This window comes from Lynx rufus, unplaced genomic scaffold (genome assembly GCF_022079265.1).
Source record: "Lynx rufus isolate CCGP_SWC_20201006 ecotype Redwood Valley unplaced genomic scaffold, mLynRuf1.p SCAF_21, whole genome shotgun sequence".
Classification (NCBI taxonomy): Eukaryota; Metazoa; Chordata; class Mammalia; order Carnivora; family Felidae; genus Lynx; species Lynx rufus.
This window is the reverse complement of record NW_025814836.1, coordinates 7190625-7209305: the sequence shown is the minus strand read 5'-3', so window position 1 is coordinate 7209305 and position 18681 is coordinate 7190625. Positions and strand designations below refer to the sequence as shown.

The 18681-nt window shown below is 39.9% G+C and overlaps 1 protein-coding gene across 1 annotated transcript in view; it reads right to left on the bottom strand.

Annotated features, from left to right (window-relative positions):
- The window catches only part of TRPM1 (transient receptor potential cation channel subfamily M member 1), a 94939-nt gene that overhangs the window by 18837 nt on the left and 57421 nt on the right, over nt 1-18681 (bottom strand). Inside the window, exons 18-27 of the mRNA XM_047086677.1 lie at nt 18339-18567; nt 13602-13724; nt 13270-13401; nt 11146-11274; nt 9204-9455; nt 7927-8119; nt 6405-6425; nt 5518-5662; nt 4032-4234; nt 3276-3408 (exon numbers count right to left, since the gene is read on the bottom strand). Coding sequence (XP_046942633.1) covers nt 3276-3408; nt 4032-4234; nt 5518-5662; nt 6405-6425; nt 7927-8119; nt 9204-9455; nt 11146-11274; nt 13270-13401; nt 13602-13724; nt 18339-18567 — 1560 coding nt within the window. The remainder of the gene's footprint in view (nt 1-3275; nt 3409-4031; nt 4235-5517; nt 5663-6404; nt 6426-7926; nt 8120-9203; nt 9456-11145; nt 11275-13269; nt 13402-13601; nt 13725-18338; nt 18568-18681) is intronic.

Sequence of the window (18681 nt, the reverse complement as noted above, 5' to 3'; positions counted from 1 at the left end):
TTGCATTCAAGTAAGGAGACAAAATTTTTAGTCATCGATTCATTAAAAAATATCAAGCTCCTGCTATGCAGAGACATGCAGGCTTCTTGACCTAGTCTAAGGTATGGGGTGGTCAGGGAAGTTTTCCATAAGTAATTGGCATTTGAGCAGAGATCTAAAAGGTGAGTAGGCAGAGGGAACAACATGTGCAAAGCCCCTGTGGCAGGAAGGGAGTGGTGGCTTTGAGGAGATGAAGGAAGGCCAGCGAGACTGGAATACCAAGCAAGAAGGGCGGACAGTCCAGGGTGAGGCTGGACCTGGGAGCAATAGAAACCACTGAAAGGCTTTTAAAGAGCTGATGGGGAGGGGTGCAACCAGATTAGATTGTAGTGAGTGCAGAGTGAATTGGAAGAGGAGAAATGATTATAGAGAGCTCAGATGCTCTCAGAGCTCCAATGCTTTCAGAGTGCAGAAATTCAAGTGAAAAAAAGATGATGGTAGCTTGTACTAGACTGCTGGTGGCAGAGAAGGAAAGAAGTAGGAGGGGGGCATGATTTGTTCAGAAGGGGAAGAAAACACAATTGGATGATTTGATAGTGTCTGTCTTGCTGAATGAGATGGCTAGTGGTGCCACTGTCAGAGCCCAGAACACAGAAGAGGATGTCCAAGTTTGGGAGAAAAACCATGAGCACAGTGCCCTAAGTCAGCAAAGTGGACATGCTGGATGGGGCTTTGGGTTAAATATCCTGCGGCAGTGTTGTCCTAACTAAAAACTGAATCATATCGTAAATCTCTGATTGAGGGACTAAATGTTGTATCTTACAAAATGATGAACTTGCTAGAACTTTATATACAACTTTCCAAACAGTAAGGGAACGCCATGCATTTGGTTCTTGCACATGAACCCTCAAAACACCCTGCATGGAGGGAGGAGCACAAGTGTCTAAACTTCCTGTGTGCACACGTTTGTAAGACTGAGTCATGCAAATTGCTGGCCCAGGTTGTGAAAGATACCAGACAACAGGGAGGTCCGGAAGGGACTGATGCCAACAGCACCTTCCACAGAGGCTCACTCCTAACTGGACCTTGCAGAGCGAATGGAGCTGGGGGATGACAGCTGAAAGAAGACCTGGAGAATCATCAAATGGCAAACAGTGATGCAGAAAATAAAAACAATCTGATATGTGAAGAAGATTTTTTAAAATGGCAGAGACATCTGAGTGCTCAAAAATGTGATTTTAAAAGTAATCACTGGTGTCAAATTGCTCAAATTGCTCCTCAGCTGTCCTGGTTAAGAGTGAAGGAAGGGTATCTTCTCCCCAAACCTCCTCCTCCTTTTGTGTTTGATATTCACCTGTGGTTCAGCTTAGAAAGGGTCAATAAGGGAACCGGAGGGGCAGGAATGCACTCCCATCACCCTTGCAGATCTCAGCCAAGGGAAACGGGAAGTAGATGTTTTTACTGCCCAACACACTTTCATTCCTATTACGTGTGCACAGAGCCCCAGGAGGAAAATGCAGTTTGGTAGTGACCTGATAACCACATTCTTGGAAGGTTGCTCCAAGAATGGTAAAAATCCAAACAATGTTGGGGGAGGGGAGAAGAGGAAGAAACGGAGTGAAACAAAACACAATTTCAATTGTAAATTACAGGCTGTGATTAAATCCAAATTAATGTCTAACTAGAAAGTGGAAATTTTAGATTATTAAGATTGGGGTAACTTATCTTTCTCAGGAAGAAATAATTGTTATATTTTGAATGCTTAGTCACTACTATTAAAACAGCAAAGGAGTATTTAAAAGTTGTATTGAAAATGTACCTTATTAAGGCCAAAAGTTGGTGCAGATAACCCTTGAATTTGGCAGGTTGGATTACAAGGTGACTAGGTCTACGAGGGGAGAGCGGTCAGAGACCTGCAGCTGCCAGGGGCATTGTCTTTTCTGTGGGCTGAGGCAGAGTCACTGGCCTTGAATGTGCACCAGCAAGACTTTATGAATTCTGTCCTAATTGTTGAGGCCTTCCACTGGATGGTCTGCTGATATACACACATAACTGTACCAGGGAACTTTAATTCTGAGTATTGAAGGACAGAATGATAAGCTAGAATCACCCTAGGCATCATCCTTCTACCTTCATTGTTGGTTAAACACTTTGCACCAATGTTTTGTCAATTATCACAATCTTTAAATAATAATAAAAAAGCTTAAATTGCTTTTATTAAGTGATAAATGTTCTTAAAATTATATGATTAAAAAAATATAGGTAGTGAAGTTTTATGGTTCCTGTCTACCCTTTGCTGGTTACTCTTTCCAGCTTCAAGAAAAGCAATACTGTAAAATTTGGAAAATGTCATTCTTTCTGGCTCTCCCTGACCTGACTTCATTTGCTCATTCATTGATTCGTGCACACACGCATTCATTCATTCTGCATTTATTAAGCACTACCATATGGATGATGCTGATATTGTTGGGACCCAGGTGTGAAACACACCCTGCCCTAGTTTTGACACTTCCACCTTTGTGGGGGACAGACACTGCTGCCCCTCCCTTAGTTCCCAGTCTCAGAGAACAGAGGAGGGAGTCTACCTCTGCTCTGCCAGGTTGGGCAAGGAGCAACCAAAGCATTAAGGCAGGATGAGGAGGTCAGTTCCTAGGGAATACCATCCTTGATAAAGTCAAGGACAAGTCAAGGGCAGGGAGAACAATGGCCTCCCTAGCATTTACACAGCTCTGCACCTGTTCTCTCCATTGATGCAGGGTATCAGAGTAAAAGCTCCCACTTCGGGAGTGGGCAAGAACTGTCAGGGCTTTTTTGTTCGGTTTGGTTTAGTTTGGGCCTGGAATATTTGCAATACCTGTCATCATTCACTTCTTTAAAAAAATTTTTTTAATGTTTATTTGTTTTTGAGAGAGAACACGAGTGGTGGAGGGGCAGAGAGAGGGAGACACAGAATCCCAAGCAGGCTCCAGGCTATGAGCTGTCAGCACAGAGCCCCACGCTGGCTTGAACACACAAACCATGAAATCATGACCTGAACTGAAGTCAGAAGCTCAACCTACTGTGCCACCTAGGCGCCCCTGTCATCATTCACTTCTATAAAGAATTTACAATCACCGTTTCACAACTAGAGATTTTCACACTATTTTGGAGGCAAAGACGTAAAAAAGCCAGTCTGAACAAACAAGAGAACTCTGAGTGAAGGTTTAAATGAACGTCTCCATTGCCCTTAAAATAGGGTGGAGGAGCCCGCAAACCCTTGGCCCGAGGACCCATTGCTGGCCCCGCGCTGGGCACACCTCTCGCATGTGACACGGATGCGCTCGTCGCTGGACGACTGCTGCTCGTCTTCCTTCTCCTGGAAGTGCTCCTGAACACACTGTTCCTCGAACTCATGCAGCCTCTTCAGCTCCTCGTCACTGAGAAATAGTTCTGCGGGAAAGAAATGTTTGCTGAGTGAGAAACGAACCCGGTGCGTGAAGAATCAATTTCGTTGCGTCAGGAATTTCCCAGCCCAACCTGAATTAAGCGCCCTTGTCCTTCACTTGTAGGCAGTTCTCTGACTACTCCAATTGTTTGTTACACAAACAGGTTGTCATATGCAGCAATCATTCTTACCCTGGAGCAAAATGGCTCACTTTTTAAACACAAAACACCACTATTTAAGCTATTCGCAGAGTGAAACCAAGTATTATTTTCTGGAGAAATTTTGTGTGTGTTTTATGGATAGAGTCAGGTGGACAGCATAATTTTCCCATCCTCTTTAGATGCCACAAATTACAACATTCTGAAAGGAACTCTGAATCCACATAGAAGAGTCATTTTCAAGAACTCTGTCAATTTCTGATCTCTTTCACGAGCAGGCTTTTGGTAACACTAATTACTCATAAACTAACAGAACTGGAATAAAACCAACATAAAATGGGAAGCATTCTACAAAGAACAACAGTTGGACTAGGGTGTTCTGTTTTCACACAATTTAAAGTAGTATGTAGTGTCCAGTTGGAACACCCTTGAATTAGCCCAAGATAGAAATGAGAGAGTCCTGTACATACTCAATCCACGATCCTGTTCATCTTGGTCCCCTTCTCTTTTCTTCCTACAGCGACCGCTAAGACGCATAATGATTATATAGATGTGGCTTAAAATGATCATTGGTGGAGGTAGGACTGGTCGGTCATGAAATGTCATTATCAGCTGATATCGTTGGAATTTCCACACCTGGTTGGATATTGACTTTACCTCAAAGAAGGTATTGCTTTAAAAAGAGCAAATGTTTAATTAGTATTTTCCTTTTCATTTTGATTTCCCAGGGCAATCAGTTGCTCACATTGAAATGAAAATAAACATTGAAATGACCGTTTAATGCCTGCTAGTACTGACTCCTAGACTACCCTGTTTTTTGGGTTAACTATCAATGTGGATTATCTACACTCAAGGACATTTTTCTCATATAAATAATTAAGAATCAAGTGTATTGTAACTGCTACCTACTGCCCTCTTAAAACATCACACTGCAGTCTATTGACTCATACACTCAGGAAATTTTTATTTCATATTTTTAAAGGTAGGAGCTATTCAACTAAGCATTTTGAAGTATTTAAACCTTTAATACAGTTGAAAAAGAGTTTGAACCAGATTCTTTCCAAAGCCCTGGTCAGTCCTAAGATTCTATATTTCTGTGAAGGATTTTTTTCCCTCATATTTTTCATCTTAGAAGCTAGAAAATATTTTTTTCAACATGTGTTAAGTATGGTCACACACACAACACATTTGCCCATTTGCCAAAATGGGTAAGTTTTATAAGAAATTTGATACTGTAAGCCATTTCTTTCCTAGGCCATTTTGTCTTCTATTCTGTAAATGATAAGGAAAGTATTTTATATAATATTGCAGTAATTGTCATAGCTTATGAAATTGACATTGCCTTCTGAGCCTCTGATAATGCTCAGATCTTCCCTACCTCTGGAGACTTTTATCTAAGGAAATATTTCATTAGATTAAAATACACATCAAAGTGTTAAAATACTAAACAAAATTAAAATTAAAATGTATTTAAGAGAAAGACAAATACCATATGATTTCATTCATTTGTGGAATTTAAGAAACAAAACAAGTGAAGAAAAATGAGACAAAACAAGAAACAGATTCTTAAATGCAAAGAACTAGTGGTTGCCAGAGGGGAGGTGGGGGGGGGGGATGGGTGAAATTGGTGAAGGGGATTAAGAGTACACTTATCATGATGAGCACTAAGTAATGTTTAGAATTGTTGAATCATTATATTGTACACCTGAAACTGATACAACACTGTATATTAATTATATTTCAACAACAAAAAATATTGAACCATTGAGAAAAATTTAGTGTGTTTAAGTGTCAACTTTTGACTCATGAATACACTAAGGCTGCCTAAATTTGAACAAAAGAGGTTGTAAAGATTTTACACCTTTAAAAGCCCTCCTGAAATTCTGTGTAAATCCGTGGCCCCAGATTGGAAATTTGTACTGTAATTACTAATAGACACCCAGCCATGACACATACTTGAAAACTGCAATGAGCAAGTTCACCAGCAGGATGTTGGCTACCAGTAGGTAGCACGCCATGATGGCGGGTGTGAGCCAGGCGCCTGGGATACAGGGAGGGAGCCGCTTGCCTTCCTCATCATACTGGTTGTCACCACAAGGAGCTGCAACAAAATTTGTCTTGTTGTACTTGCTTTTTACATAGAATGAATGGAATAAATAACTTACTTATGCCGTTAAACAATCTATTTCTTTTTTAACACGATTTTCCCCTGATTTCATAAGCAATAATTTTTCATGTGAAAATATCTCCTACAAAGAAAATAAGAAGCTCATTTCTGCACTCAGAGATAGTCATTCTTGACTTATATTTGTAAACCTTTTCCCATTTCTTTCTTTGTGTTTTTCATATACAGAAGTTCTTAATTTCTAAGCAGATAGATATTTTTTTCTGTACTGTTATCCATTAGAAAGTTATTGTGTCTTCTGATTACTTAAGATCAGCTTATGTTGTCTCCTTAATTTCACTTGTACATGAACTTTGGAAATAATTTTGTTATGAGGAAGGAGGTACGATGCCCTCTACCCTCAAATTTGTTAATCAACAGTTCTGGTATCATTTTGGAAAATCATCCTTTCTCTGCTCATTCAAAATGCCACTTTGATCCTATGGGACCTATGTCCTGAACTAAAAAATAGAATGATTGCAAAAGTGATCAGTGAAGTAATTGCCATAAATTTATCGTCTACCTACTTTTTACTTACTTACAGTTTAAAAGAATATTAACATCAGAAAACAAGAGGAATATTTAAGACCAGCATAAGGCTATCAGTAATTAGCTTAGGAAGAGACTGATGAATACACACATTTCATGAACTAGAGTCATCAATTCTGTGTAAACTTACGATTAATTTCCATGGCGTAGACTATATAGCGATTGGAAGCAGGATTTTATTTATTTTTTAGTTGTGACAGGAAGGGAGGAAAGAAAATGAGATGACAATTGAGAGAAAAGTAAAACACATGATTAGCAACTTAAGAACAGTTTTGGTGTCAACAAATGCAAAGTATTGAAGCTTGGGAATTATAGATTCATGCTTGGAAACAGTGGTCTATTTAGAGGAAATTATACACATTATTAATACTAGGAAATATATATATATATTTCATGAACATTGATTTTACCATATGTTATAAAGCAATAAGAAGCTCACTAGTTAAAAAATACTGTGAAAAAGATATGAGGCTACTGGCAGATGATCATTTTAATCAACTGGTTAACCAATCAGGCATTCTCTATATCCCAATTCACATACCTCATAAGCACAAAGAAATGCAAAATTATTATGCAATAATCAGATCAAGAATCAAAAACCTACATTTAATGAAAATATACTCATTTGCCTCTTTATCTTCTCATTAGCAAATTTAATAATAAAAAATTAAAAATATTACAATTTATGTCTGGATCATATGTTTACCTAAGTAAATATTCTTTGGAAACCAAATTAGATTTTTACATTCTGGTTTACCAAGCTACAGACACATTCAATATCTCGCATTGACTTTGAGATACTTGTCATGATAATGTGTTTGGAGTTATGTTCTGAAAGCTAGGTAGAAGGCATTGTATGAACTAGTTATCAGTCTAACCCAGTGACAGACGATGTTTTGACAACTGTGTGTTTCATACAAGTGGAGGATATTCAAAACCTATCCCCAAGAAGCAAAACACTGGAAATAGCAGTCTGATGCTTTGTGACAGAGTACAACATGCAAATGAAAATATGGGGGCAAACACAAGAACAGATCTGAAGAACCTACCACACAAGAGACACCATGATCTATCAACTCAGCCTGGGGAGGGGCTGGGGCCTGCACGACCCAGAAATCCATACAGGATTATGGCTTATTTCCTCTGCTAACATCCTGATTATTTTTAATCATAATAATAACAATAACAATTAACAAAATTTGAACTGCATAAGTGAAGAGGAAATTGATAGCCACGTGGAAAATGGCCTTTGGAGAAGAGGCTTGAAGAAGAGGATGACACAAGACACCAGTCACCTTGTCATGCTCGCTATCTCATTCTCTTGGAACAACACTACTAGCTCTGCCTTGGAGTAGAAAGAAATTTACGTTGAAAAAATATTAGGATATTGGCACTGGTGCTGCATTCATGTGATAAGATATTCACCAGGTCCAGCTAAAGTGATCAGACTCAAAATTCTGGTTAACGGTTTTTAGAAGAGAAGAAATGACTAATGTCTCAAAAATCTACATTTCATATTCTGCACTTACTCCTTCATAAAATGATTTGATGGTCATGGCAGAATAAAAAGTAATTTATTTCCAAATTAACACATGCTCTTCCATTAATTTGGAACTGATCATCTGCCTCAGAAGCAGGGAAGAGAATCTTACTATGAATTCTATTCTTACGGTCTATCTGGTCTGCAAACACCTCTCCATAGATCATCCAGTAGGGCATGTAGAAGATGTTTCGGGCCAGTCTCCAAGAAGGCTCCTCATCTGGGTGCAAAATGGCTTGACGGGCTACTCCAAAACTCATCAGCACAACCAGCATGATGACCACAAAATACAGCATGTCAATCATCTGAGTAGAGAAAACATGTGTCTGGACTCATGGGCCGGGTTCACCTGGTTCATTGTAATGCTCTCCCCAAAGACTTCATGAGTGCTTAATTAGGAAGAAGAGAGTCTCTCTTCTCTCCATCTGAGCCATGGGCTCCTAGTTTTTATACACCATGCAATACATACATCTTATTCTAGAACATTGACTCCCTCATTTGTTCTCTTTCTTCTCCTCTACTGTTGCCCATAAACAAATAGTCCTCTCATAACTACAAGTGCAAATGAAGAAAGGGAAGAATTATGGGGGAAACACGGGAATTTGTAAGGGAAACTAAGGAGTCAGAGGAGGAGATATCTAAGAAAACAAGATAATGAATTGAGAATACAGAATGATATTTATTCATTCATTACACAAATGCTGAGTGGTTACAGTGAGCAGTGCTCTGTTTACTGTGGATACTGAACTGGTATAATTCCTAATTTTGGACGTCTCTGAAGATGAGGGCCCTTGCCAGGATAAGCTAAATCATATATCCTTTTACTCAAAGCCACGTGCGCTATAAAGTGTTATTTGTAAATTTAAGATACTTCCTTTCTTCTGGGTCCGGTCCTAACACTGAAGCTGTTTTAGGTGATGTAAGGATGATATGCTGACTCATTTTTTTTCCATATAGTATGGCCTATTCTGGAAGAAATGTTGCCATGGACTTGGCCTAATCACATGAATTACCCTCAGGCCAGAGTACATGGGCTGAAGATTGGAATACAGGTTGTGGAGTGACCCTGGGCCCTATTTGTCTCTGGCTTTTACCACATGTTATCAACTAGATTATTGCTATATATATATAAACATATATATATACACACACACATGCACTATTAGTATGTACATAGATACAGTATGTATAAAGCAGTGTGTACTGTATGTATATACCATATTAATGTGTAGGAAAACTATGTATCTTAAAGCAAAAAACATTTCCTGTAAGAAACTAATTGCAAAGGAAAGACCAAATGAAATCTGACAAAGCCACACCCAAGGCTTGGTCTCAGGTTCTAACCACAACTACAGCATCTCTAGTTACTAACGGGATGTCAGTACTAACCATCTTTCCAATCATCATCACATAAGGCCCCAGATACTTGTTGACACCAAAGATGTCCAGGACACGGATGTACCAGAAGATGATATCCACACAGTAGATCACTCGACCATAGCCCATGTATGGCTGCTTTTGTAGGCGAAGGATTGCTCCAATCATGAACATGGAAATGGCCACAAGATCCGTGATGTTCCAGTACTCTTGAAGCCAAACTTTTATTTTCTGGCTGAGTTTTCCTGGTTCTGACATGAGGATCTGAAAACAAAGAACAATGAACAAGGAATGCTGTGTTGGAAGCCGCATCTCAGAATCTTGGAAAGATAGGACTGGTGGAACATTCCAGGGCATCTGGTCCCATTTCCTGGTGAAGACCTCTACACACTAATCTTCTCAGGCATTGAAAGATATCTCGAAAGGGAAATTCCATGGAATCCTCTATATTCCTAGATGCAGTGTTTCACAAACTCTCAGGAAATGCCTTCTAAATTATGTTCTTCTGCCTGTAATTAAAACAGCTGCCTCTTGATTTCTTTTTAATACTCTGGATATGTGCCCATCAGCCCATGTTCCTGAGTTAGTCCAGGAGGAAAAGTCTAGAGGGGAGACACACCCGTGTGGGCTCACAAAAGGGTAATCCACCTGGTGGAGATGGCAGAATCGGGCTAGGAGATGTTTGCCACAATTCCTTTGCAATGTAGATAGGAGAAGTCGGGAGGAAATTAAATGATTTTCCTGCTTAAGATATTACCCTTTAAAAATCACCACTGATAAAAAAATCACTATTTCCTCAGAGTAAAACTGAAAATATTGAAAAACCAGCATGCACAGGTGCACACACAGTGAGCCCCATGGACCCTGCAGTGGGAGGTGGGGTGCTGTGCCATGTGGTACCCCTTTAGTTATGGAGACTGGGTAGGTCCTGGGGACCCCATGAGTGGGATGAGGTGTTGGCTATTTTTTGGCCAACACAGAAGGGATTCACTAATTTAACAGCTCATCCATACTGGCTGAGGGCTACCCTCTTTCTGTAACTGGAGGAAATCTTAGCACATGGCTGATACTCAGCAAAATCATGGTGGCACTAAGGGATGGTATTGCAGGCCACTTGGGAAATCCCACTTGTAACATCTTCAGAGTTTGATGAAGCCCAACTAGAAAAGAAAGCGCAGTAGCAAAGGAGATGGGCTGTAAAATGTTGGATTTGGCACTTTTTTTCTTTCTCAGGCTCTTGTTAGACTGACAGCATCAAACTCTCTCTGTTGGGGTGAAGTTGCCAGTAATATTTTTTTTCAGTGAGAAAGGGTTAGTAATAATTGCAAAACAATAGTACTGGTTTTACGTCAGGTGGAAAAAGAATGTGAATCCTTCTTTGTGCTTTTTCAGTTCAAATTCATATTTTCTTGGATATCAGCTTTCCCTTTACAAGCTAATGTAGTGAGTTAAAACTTGTGGATGATGTTAGAAAATTACCTGGCCCTATTTCCCCTCCTGAGAGCCCTTCCTTAATAAGAAGGAAGAATCCCCATTGGAGGTGGTAGAGGGAGCCCGAGCATGATTCTGAGTCCTAAATTGTAGGAAAAATGTCATCTTGTGTCTCTCTCTGTTTCTAGGTTCAGTTCCCAGAAAACATCAGTTGTGGAAATTGGTTTATCTCAGGTATCTGGCAGCATTTACCGTTGCTTTTATACGCACTGAGACTATGTTTTTTGCTACTAAACATTTATTTTGTCTTGTGTTTTGATTTGCAAATTCAGATTCAGTTGGAAGCAGAAGACATAGAAATCTTAAGCAAAAGAATAGAATACATTTGGGATTGTGATACCTCAAGAGAGGAAAAAGGTCCCATGGCACTTGTGATTTTCATGAAGTGCTTTTGCAATAAGAAGCTATATCGGAATTAAAGTCAGTGGTTAGTGGGGCTGGGACGGGCCTTTGGAGTAATCACCTCTCGTATTTTCTCTAATGCCAGGCTCACGATGTAGGAGATGACAATCCACTCCTGGAGACAAGGCCAGCGGTCCATCCGCACCAGGATGACATAGTTGAATAGCAGGAGGTAACCCAAGTACGATATCTGAAGGGCAGAACAACAGTTAGCTGTGTTTGAGGAGATAACACATGCTGGAAACACACTTTGAAATCCTGTTTTCAGGTTGACAGGTCTTCAAGAACAAATTTTCGTTTCCAGCTGGACTGACTCACCTAGAGGAACTTTCTGTTCACATCACCAGTGCAGATAAACTTTGAGGCAGGTCGGGAGGCATTTTATACTTTAGGATTGTATGGGCACTGGCATTTCATCTTCTAAATGAAGATGTATTTGTGGCTACTATCACCCTCATGGGAGAATTACGGAGGTGCTCAAAATTATGAGAAACAGGAAAATTTTAATATTTCACTCATGTGACTTCTACATTCCTGGAAATTGGAAAATGTTACTTTCTCTCCCTGCCTTGCAAACTTCCCTCTTGAATCTTTTCACTGTTAGTGGATGTGGGAGGTTAGAAGGGAGGGGGTGAGAGCTGTCTGCCCTGATGCACAGAGCTGCCTCGAGTCCCCACAATTAGGACTCACATATCTGTGGTTTGCTGTGGCCACGGCAAGCTTCCTATCTTTGTGGCAAGAAAAGATGCCGAGTTTGGAGGTATATGAGAGTGAGGTATCAGGTGGGAAGGAGGTGGTCTGAGGTTGATTCACTGTGGAGCTGATGAATCTTCACCTCTGGAGCCTCATTGGCACAGGCCTCTTCAGGAGTTTTGGGGGTAAGGAGGGAGTGTTCTAGCAATTGTGCATCTGTGATTCGGCAGTTTTTATTTTTTAAGATTCACCCCCACCCCTCCCAATTGCATAAGCTTTACCAGTAATACAGTAAAATCCCTCGACTCCATGATTTATTCCTTGCAGAGAAATCAGAATTCTCCAAATTGGGCCATGTCGGAATCCCCTGGGAAGCTATAATACTTGTCACACCCTCCCACCGGGCCAGAGCTAGCAGCCCGAGGGGCAGGGTGACACTGGGGGTCTTCTACATAGGGTGTGGCCCCACCCTATGCTGAACTCTCCTGAAGTCCAGGCCAGTGCTCAGCTGGTTCTTACCAGAGCAGATGGGCAGCAGTGGCTCTGCCACCACACCAGGTGTGGCTACCAAAAGGTTGGGTGTCCAGGTGCATAGTTGATCTGGATCCACATGCAGCCTTCCTCTTGCCCACTGCTTACCCCCCTGCCAGTTGCCTCATTCATAGCTTTGGACCCAGCTCCTCACCTCCCATCGCCTGTCCCTGCCTAGTCTCAAATGGAGCCACAGTGCCAGGGCCTGCCTGGCAGAGGCTGAAGCTTGGTGCTTGGGGTTTCATGAGTAGTCTTGTCCCAACCTCCCCAGACTGCAAGGTTGTGGGAGCCTTTGTGTGCCTCCTGGGACCTCCCACAGCTGGGAGCCTTCCCATGTGCCCATCTGCGGATGTCCCAGCATGAATGTAAGACTGAGTCTTCTCGGGTTATAGATGGCCACACTATTGGAGATGCCAAGACAGTGGCCACTAAAGGCAGCTGGAGGAGAGTGTGAAACCAGACTGTGGTCAATTTGGTGTGCATTTCAGAGTGTAGAGGCCTTGATTTGTTCCCCTGGTCTAGGAGTTTATGACCTGGGTTCAACCACATTCCTTTAGTGGCCCCTCTAGTTTTATGAAAAAAATGGTTAACTGTGAGTTTGTTCTTTAAATCACCAATCATCTGTGTCCGTTTGAAAATAAAGCTATAGTTCCCTAAGTTTGTATTACTGAGAGCATTAAAAAAAAATCCTTCATCTTAAGCAAATAAGACTATTTTGCATTATGAAATGGTGTATTTGGGGCTAGGATGGCCACATTCCTACATGCATGTAAAATATAGAACAAGATATCCAGATACAATTTTAGGTGAAGATCTGAATTAGTCCCAGTTTTGTTTCATAATTCATTTTAATTTGGTGAATTTTAAAACATTTTTAAAAGCCTTTGACATGTTTCTTGATTCTAACAATCCTGCATATTCAAAACATGTTAGATGGCCAATGCGAAGGAGGAAGCCTTACTGTGTAAAACCAGAACTTGACAATGGGAGCGTTATAGAATTCACAGATCTTTGTTCCAATGGGAATGCTTCTTTGCTTTTTGTGCTCATTCTCCTCATCGCCCTTTCTTGAACCAGTGTCTGCATTGGCATCCTGGAAAACAGAGAACAGCACACAGCAAGCAGGTTGATAAATGGGAAATGCACAGTATTTAACAGATATTTTTTTTAAAAAATAAAGAAGTATACAAATTTCCCCAATTACTATGGTTTCTAAATTCATGGTAAGAGAAATCTCAACAATTTTGAGAATGAAAGTCAATTGATACTGTTATGGTCAGGGGTATCACTGACCACATTTTCCTCTTCTTTTTCTTTGCCATCTTCATTTTCCTTGGATGTCTGATATGAGAAGTCATCATATGTGCGAAATTCCAAAAACAAGATGGTAGGGGGAAGAAGAATCCCCATTATAACCTATATGGGATGATAAAAAAGATTTTTTTTTAATTTTTAGATTTCTAAGCTATGGCAATTCTAGAAAATTTTCCTAGTATACGTAAAAATTTTAAATTATGACCTTCAGCACCACTCAACAAATTGATTTGTCCTAAAACAGGTTTATCTCTGCTCTGATGTTCTGTGGCTTATTCTGTTTGATACACTGAATAAGAGTTGGTAGAGTTGCAACTGAAAACTGTAAGTACTTTCATCACATTATTTTAGATAGACAGCAAGCAGTATTGTGTGGAATTGTGTCTTAAAAGCAAAGAGCTTATATTGAGTTTCAAAGTGGGTAAATCTTTAAATTAAAATATAATAAATGAGAACAAATAAACAAAATATAGTAATACTGATAGTGAAGTAGATAAAAAATATTTTATGTAGAAATAACTGATGTGTATCTCCAATATTATTTTTAAATAATAAAAATTATTATAATAGTATATTATCATTATATTATTAAATAAAAGTATTATATGATTAAATAATAAAATATTATAGTATATCATTAAACAATTAACTATTATAATATTGTACTATTAAACAATAACTATTATTTATATTTATAAATTATATATTTATTAAATATATATGTATATATGAATATTAATGTTATATTAAATGATACATTTTTTAATTTTAAAAAATGTTTATTTTAGAGAGAGAGAGAGAGAGAAAGACTGAGAGTGAGAGAGAGAGGGAGAGGGAGACACAGAATCTGAAGCAGGCTCCAGGCTCTGAGCCTGTCAGCACAGAGCCCAATGTGGGTCTCAAACTCATTAACCGCGAGATCATGACCTCAGCTGAAGTCGAACACTTAACCAACTGAGCCACCCAGGTGCCCCCTCAGTGATACATTGTTAAGGATACCACAAAAGGGCTACTTCTACCGTACATTAAAAGTTATATTACAAAAAATCAGTAATTAAGATAGTAGGGTGTAGGTGCATGAATAAACCAAACAAAGAAATAGAATAGAACGTCTCTTTTGGCCAGTGGAAGCCTCTTCGAGTGGGCTCCTCTGTCCTCCGTTCTTACCCTACTGATCTTTGATAGCTTCTTTGCCATCTGGTATGTCAAGATGTTCTAGGCTTATCTTGGAATTTTCTTGCTCCAGATCTGGAACGAATCATTTCTCCAAGAAGTTCTGGCCCCAGTTAGTGGGAAATGGTATTGCAAGACCACAATCTGGGCATTGGAGATGTTCACTGCTTTTCAGTAGGTCATTGTGTCCAGGCTTTTCGTTGCTCAGAGATGGAATGAGTTTGTACTGATGCTTCCATTTAAACACTATAGGCTTTTCATTTACCCCTTTCTAGACCATAGCTGTGTTTCCTTTTGCTACACACTGAATCCTAGTTCTAAAGGACAGACATGATAGAATTAAAATACCCCTCGTTATTCAGTTGCTTTATAGTTTCAGAATAACAATGTTAATACTACTGCTATTGATTATGATTACTGAAGAGTTACTTTTTTTTTTTGCATAGGTGTTTCAATTCTCTCCTCTTTTTTAAAAAGGTTGTATTATATCTATATTATCAGAACACATAGCCATTGCATACTATACTCTCTCCCTCTTAACCCTCCCCTAGTCTCAGCACTATATGTAAATATATATCTGAGGCTTACCATTAGTCCTTATACTGATGCCTCTTTGGTTACTGTGGTTCTTGGAAGCTCATTACCTAATAGAGTCTTTAGAAAGGGCTCATAAGAACAATATTTCCTGGGGTCCTTGCCTGTTGGTAATGGTTTGTGTATACCTTTTATATTTAACAGTCACTTTTGTTGGATATAAAATCCTGGTCTGTCATTTTCCTTCTGGGAGTATCTTTATATGACACACTCCAATTTTTTCTCTGACACAAGTGGTTGCTGCTGGAAGTCTGATTATAATCTAATTTTCTTTTCCTTATAAGTAACTTTCACTTTGGTTGTTGTTGTGTTTGCCTGGATGCCCAGGGAGTTTTTTCTTTTTCATTAAGATCCAGTAATTTAAAAATGTGTGTTGATGTTGGTTGTTCTGGGTTGATATATGTGTCTAGAAAGTGTTTTTTTTCAATATGTAATTTCATATCATTTGTCTTCAAGAAGTATTTTTGAATCATATTTTGAGATAATCACTTTTAACTATTTCTGATTTTAGTTTTTTTTATAGCTTCATATTTTTAACATGAGTGACGTTTTATATTGCTATTTCTTTGTTAGTTTAAGTACTACCTATTAACATCCTATTTTTTTAATGTTTATTTATTTCTGAGAGAGAGAGAGAGTGCACAAGCAGGGGAGGGGCAGAAAGAGAGCGGGACAGAAGATCTGAAGTGGGTTCCGCACTGACAGCAGAAATCCCAATGCGGGGCTTGAACTTGGGAACTGCAAGATCATAACTTGAGCCCAAGTTGGATGCTTAACTGACTGAGCCACGTAGGTGCCCTGACATCCTATTATTTTAGACAAGAATTGATCTCGTTTCATCTATTCCTCTGCTCCCATTTTTAATAGCCACATGAATGTTTTCAGTTCCTACAAGGTTATCTTTGTAACTTTATATCATGAACTGAAATCTTTTTCTCTTGTTTCAACAACTTTTGATAGTCTCGATTCCCCACATTATAATATGGGATATTATCCTTCTCACCACCCTCCCTTCCTCCTTCTACCACCCAGTTTTTCCCAGCTGTGCCTTTGATTCTTGTATTTTCTTTTTTAAAAAAAATTTTTAACATTTATTTTTGAGAGAGCGAGACACAGCACAAGTGGGGGAGGGGCAGAGAGAGAGGGGAGACACAGAATCTGAAGCAGGCTCCAGGCTCCAAGCTGTCAGCACAGAGCCCCATGTGGGGTCATAGACTGCGAGATCATGACCTGAACCGAAGTCAGATGCCTAACTGACCGAACCACCCAGGTGCCCCTGTATTTTCTTTTTTTAAAAAAATGTTTATTTATTTATTCTGAGAGAGAGTGAGTGGGGAAGGGGCAAAGAGAGGGCAAGAGAGAGAATCCCAAGCAGGCTCTGCACTGTCAGCCCAGAGCCTGATGCTGGGCTTGATCCCACAAACCACGAAATCATGACCTGAACTGAAACCAAGAGTTAGATGCTCAACTGACTGAGCCACCTAGGTAGGTGTCTGCTTTTTGTATTTTATACTTGGTGGCATTTGTATTCTGTTTAAGGAATCATATTCGAGTCTTCAGTGCTTTGTCTATGGGACTATTCCAAAAACCGAAAAACCAATAAAAAGCATTTCCATTTTTATTACTATATAAATATTGTTTATTGTGTGGCCATATGGCAATTTTAATGCAGAATTCTGGTACCACTAAAGGATCATGTTCTTGATATCAGAGGTCAAATGGTCTTTTTTTTACACACTACCAGTTGCTCAAAATCATTCTGAGTTTTAATTTGAATTGTAACTGAGCCTTAACTTTTGTGTGCATTTTTGTTTTACTTGAAATCTGATCCCCCTTCTATGTTCTCGTTAATTTTCTTGTTAAGAAACTGTTCTTGTTTCCTTGACCTTTATCCCTGACACTTGTAGCCTCTTGGTCATTCCATCTTATTTATTGGACTCATTTCTGTTCTTCTTGATTCCTTCCTTCTTGGATCTCACTGACTCCTTATACTCATTTAATCTGACAGACTTTTAATCCCACTGCTCAGTTTTCATATGAGGGCAAGGCATAACATTCATATTATTAAGAAATGAAATGCCTTCTATTTGCCAGAACCACACTACACAATATAACATAAGATGTCTTTACTCTCATGGAAATCCCACGAGATTGGCATAATATTGCCGTGAGGGAGCTGGATTATTTGAAGATTAGAATCTTTTCTTACCTACTAGTTAACAGTACTAAACAGCAGAGCTAAGATTTGATCACAATACAATTTGTACCGACTACAGCCTTTCAAACCCTACTATAACTTCATATTCTCTTATAAACCCCATATAATGAAATGTTGCCAATTAAAATAATATCACATAATTTCAGGGGTGCCTGGGTGGCTTAGTTGGTTAAGTGTCCGATTTTGGCTCAGGTCATGATCTCACGGTGCGTGAGTTTGAGCCCCACGTCGGGCTCTGTGCTGATAGCTCAGAGCCTGGAGCCTGCTTAAGATTCTGTGTCTCTCTCTCTCTCTGCCCCTCCCCTTCTAATGTTCTGTCTCTCTCAAAAATAAAAATAAACATTAAAAATATATATAATCACACAGTTTCAGAGTTGTAACAGGATCTATAGAAACAGAGTTCAGGTGCCTGATTTAATGGCAGGAAGATGGCCTGTCCTGGGATGTGGTTAGTTAGGGTGAACTCCAATCTCTGTGAGCCAGGCACACCAGTTAGGTCTGGCATTAGGCCACCTGGGTTCAGGGCCTGGACCCACACCTTACCAGCTCAGATCCTAGACAAGTCAACCTCGAAGCTTCAGGTTTTTCATCTGTAAGGCAAGCATCTCCCTCATGGGGCTGTTCAGAGGAATAAATGAAGTAATCCACAGGAATGCCTGGCTCTGCAAGGTGCAGAGTAAGAGCTCACACAGGTGTCACTTGTTACCATTATGACAATAAGCCATACGTACTTTTAGGCCGGGGTTTTTCCTCATTCGCAGCCTTCCCATCCACATGTCTGTCAGCAGCATCTGGCTGCAGGTGTGAGCAATGAAGTCCCGGTGTTTGGCCGCCACTGCCAGCTTGAGGCAGGTGGAGTTGCTCCAGTTCTTCAGCTCATAGGTCAGCAGTTTCATGGCAATCTGCTCATCGTGCTTATAGGACTGGTCTAACAACTCCACGGCGAGCTGGCCGAAGTCTCTGAAGGGAAGGGAGCACAGTCAGAGCTGACGCTGCAGTGGCTACACACACTGTGAGAGAGACATATCCACAGACACATCATGGAGCCCAGGACACAGAATCCTTGATTTCCAA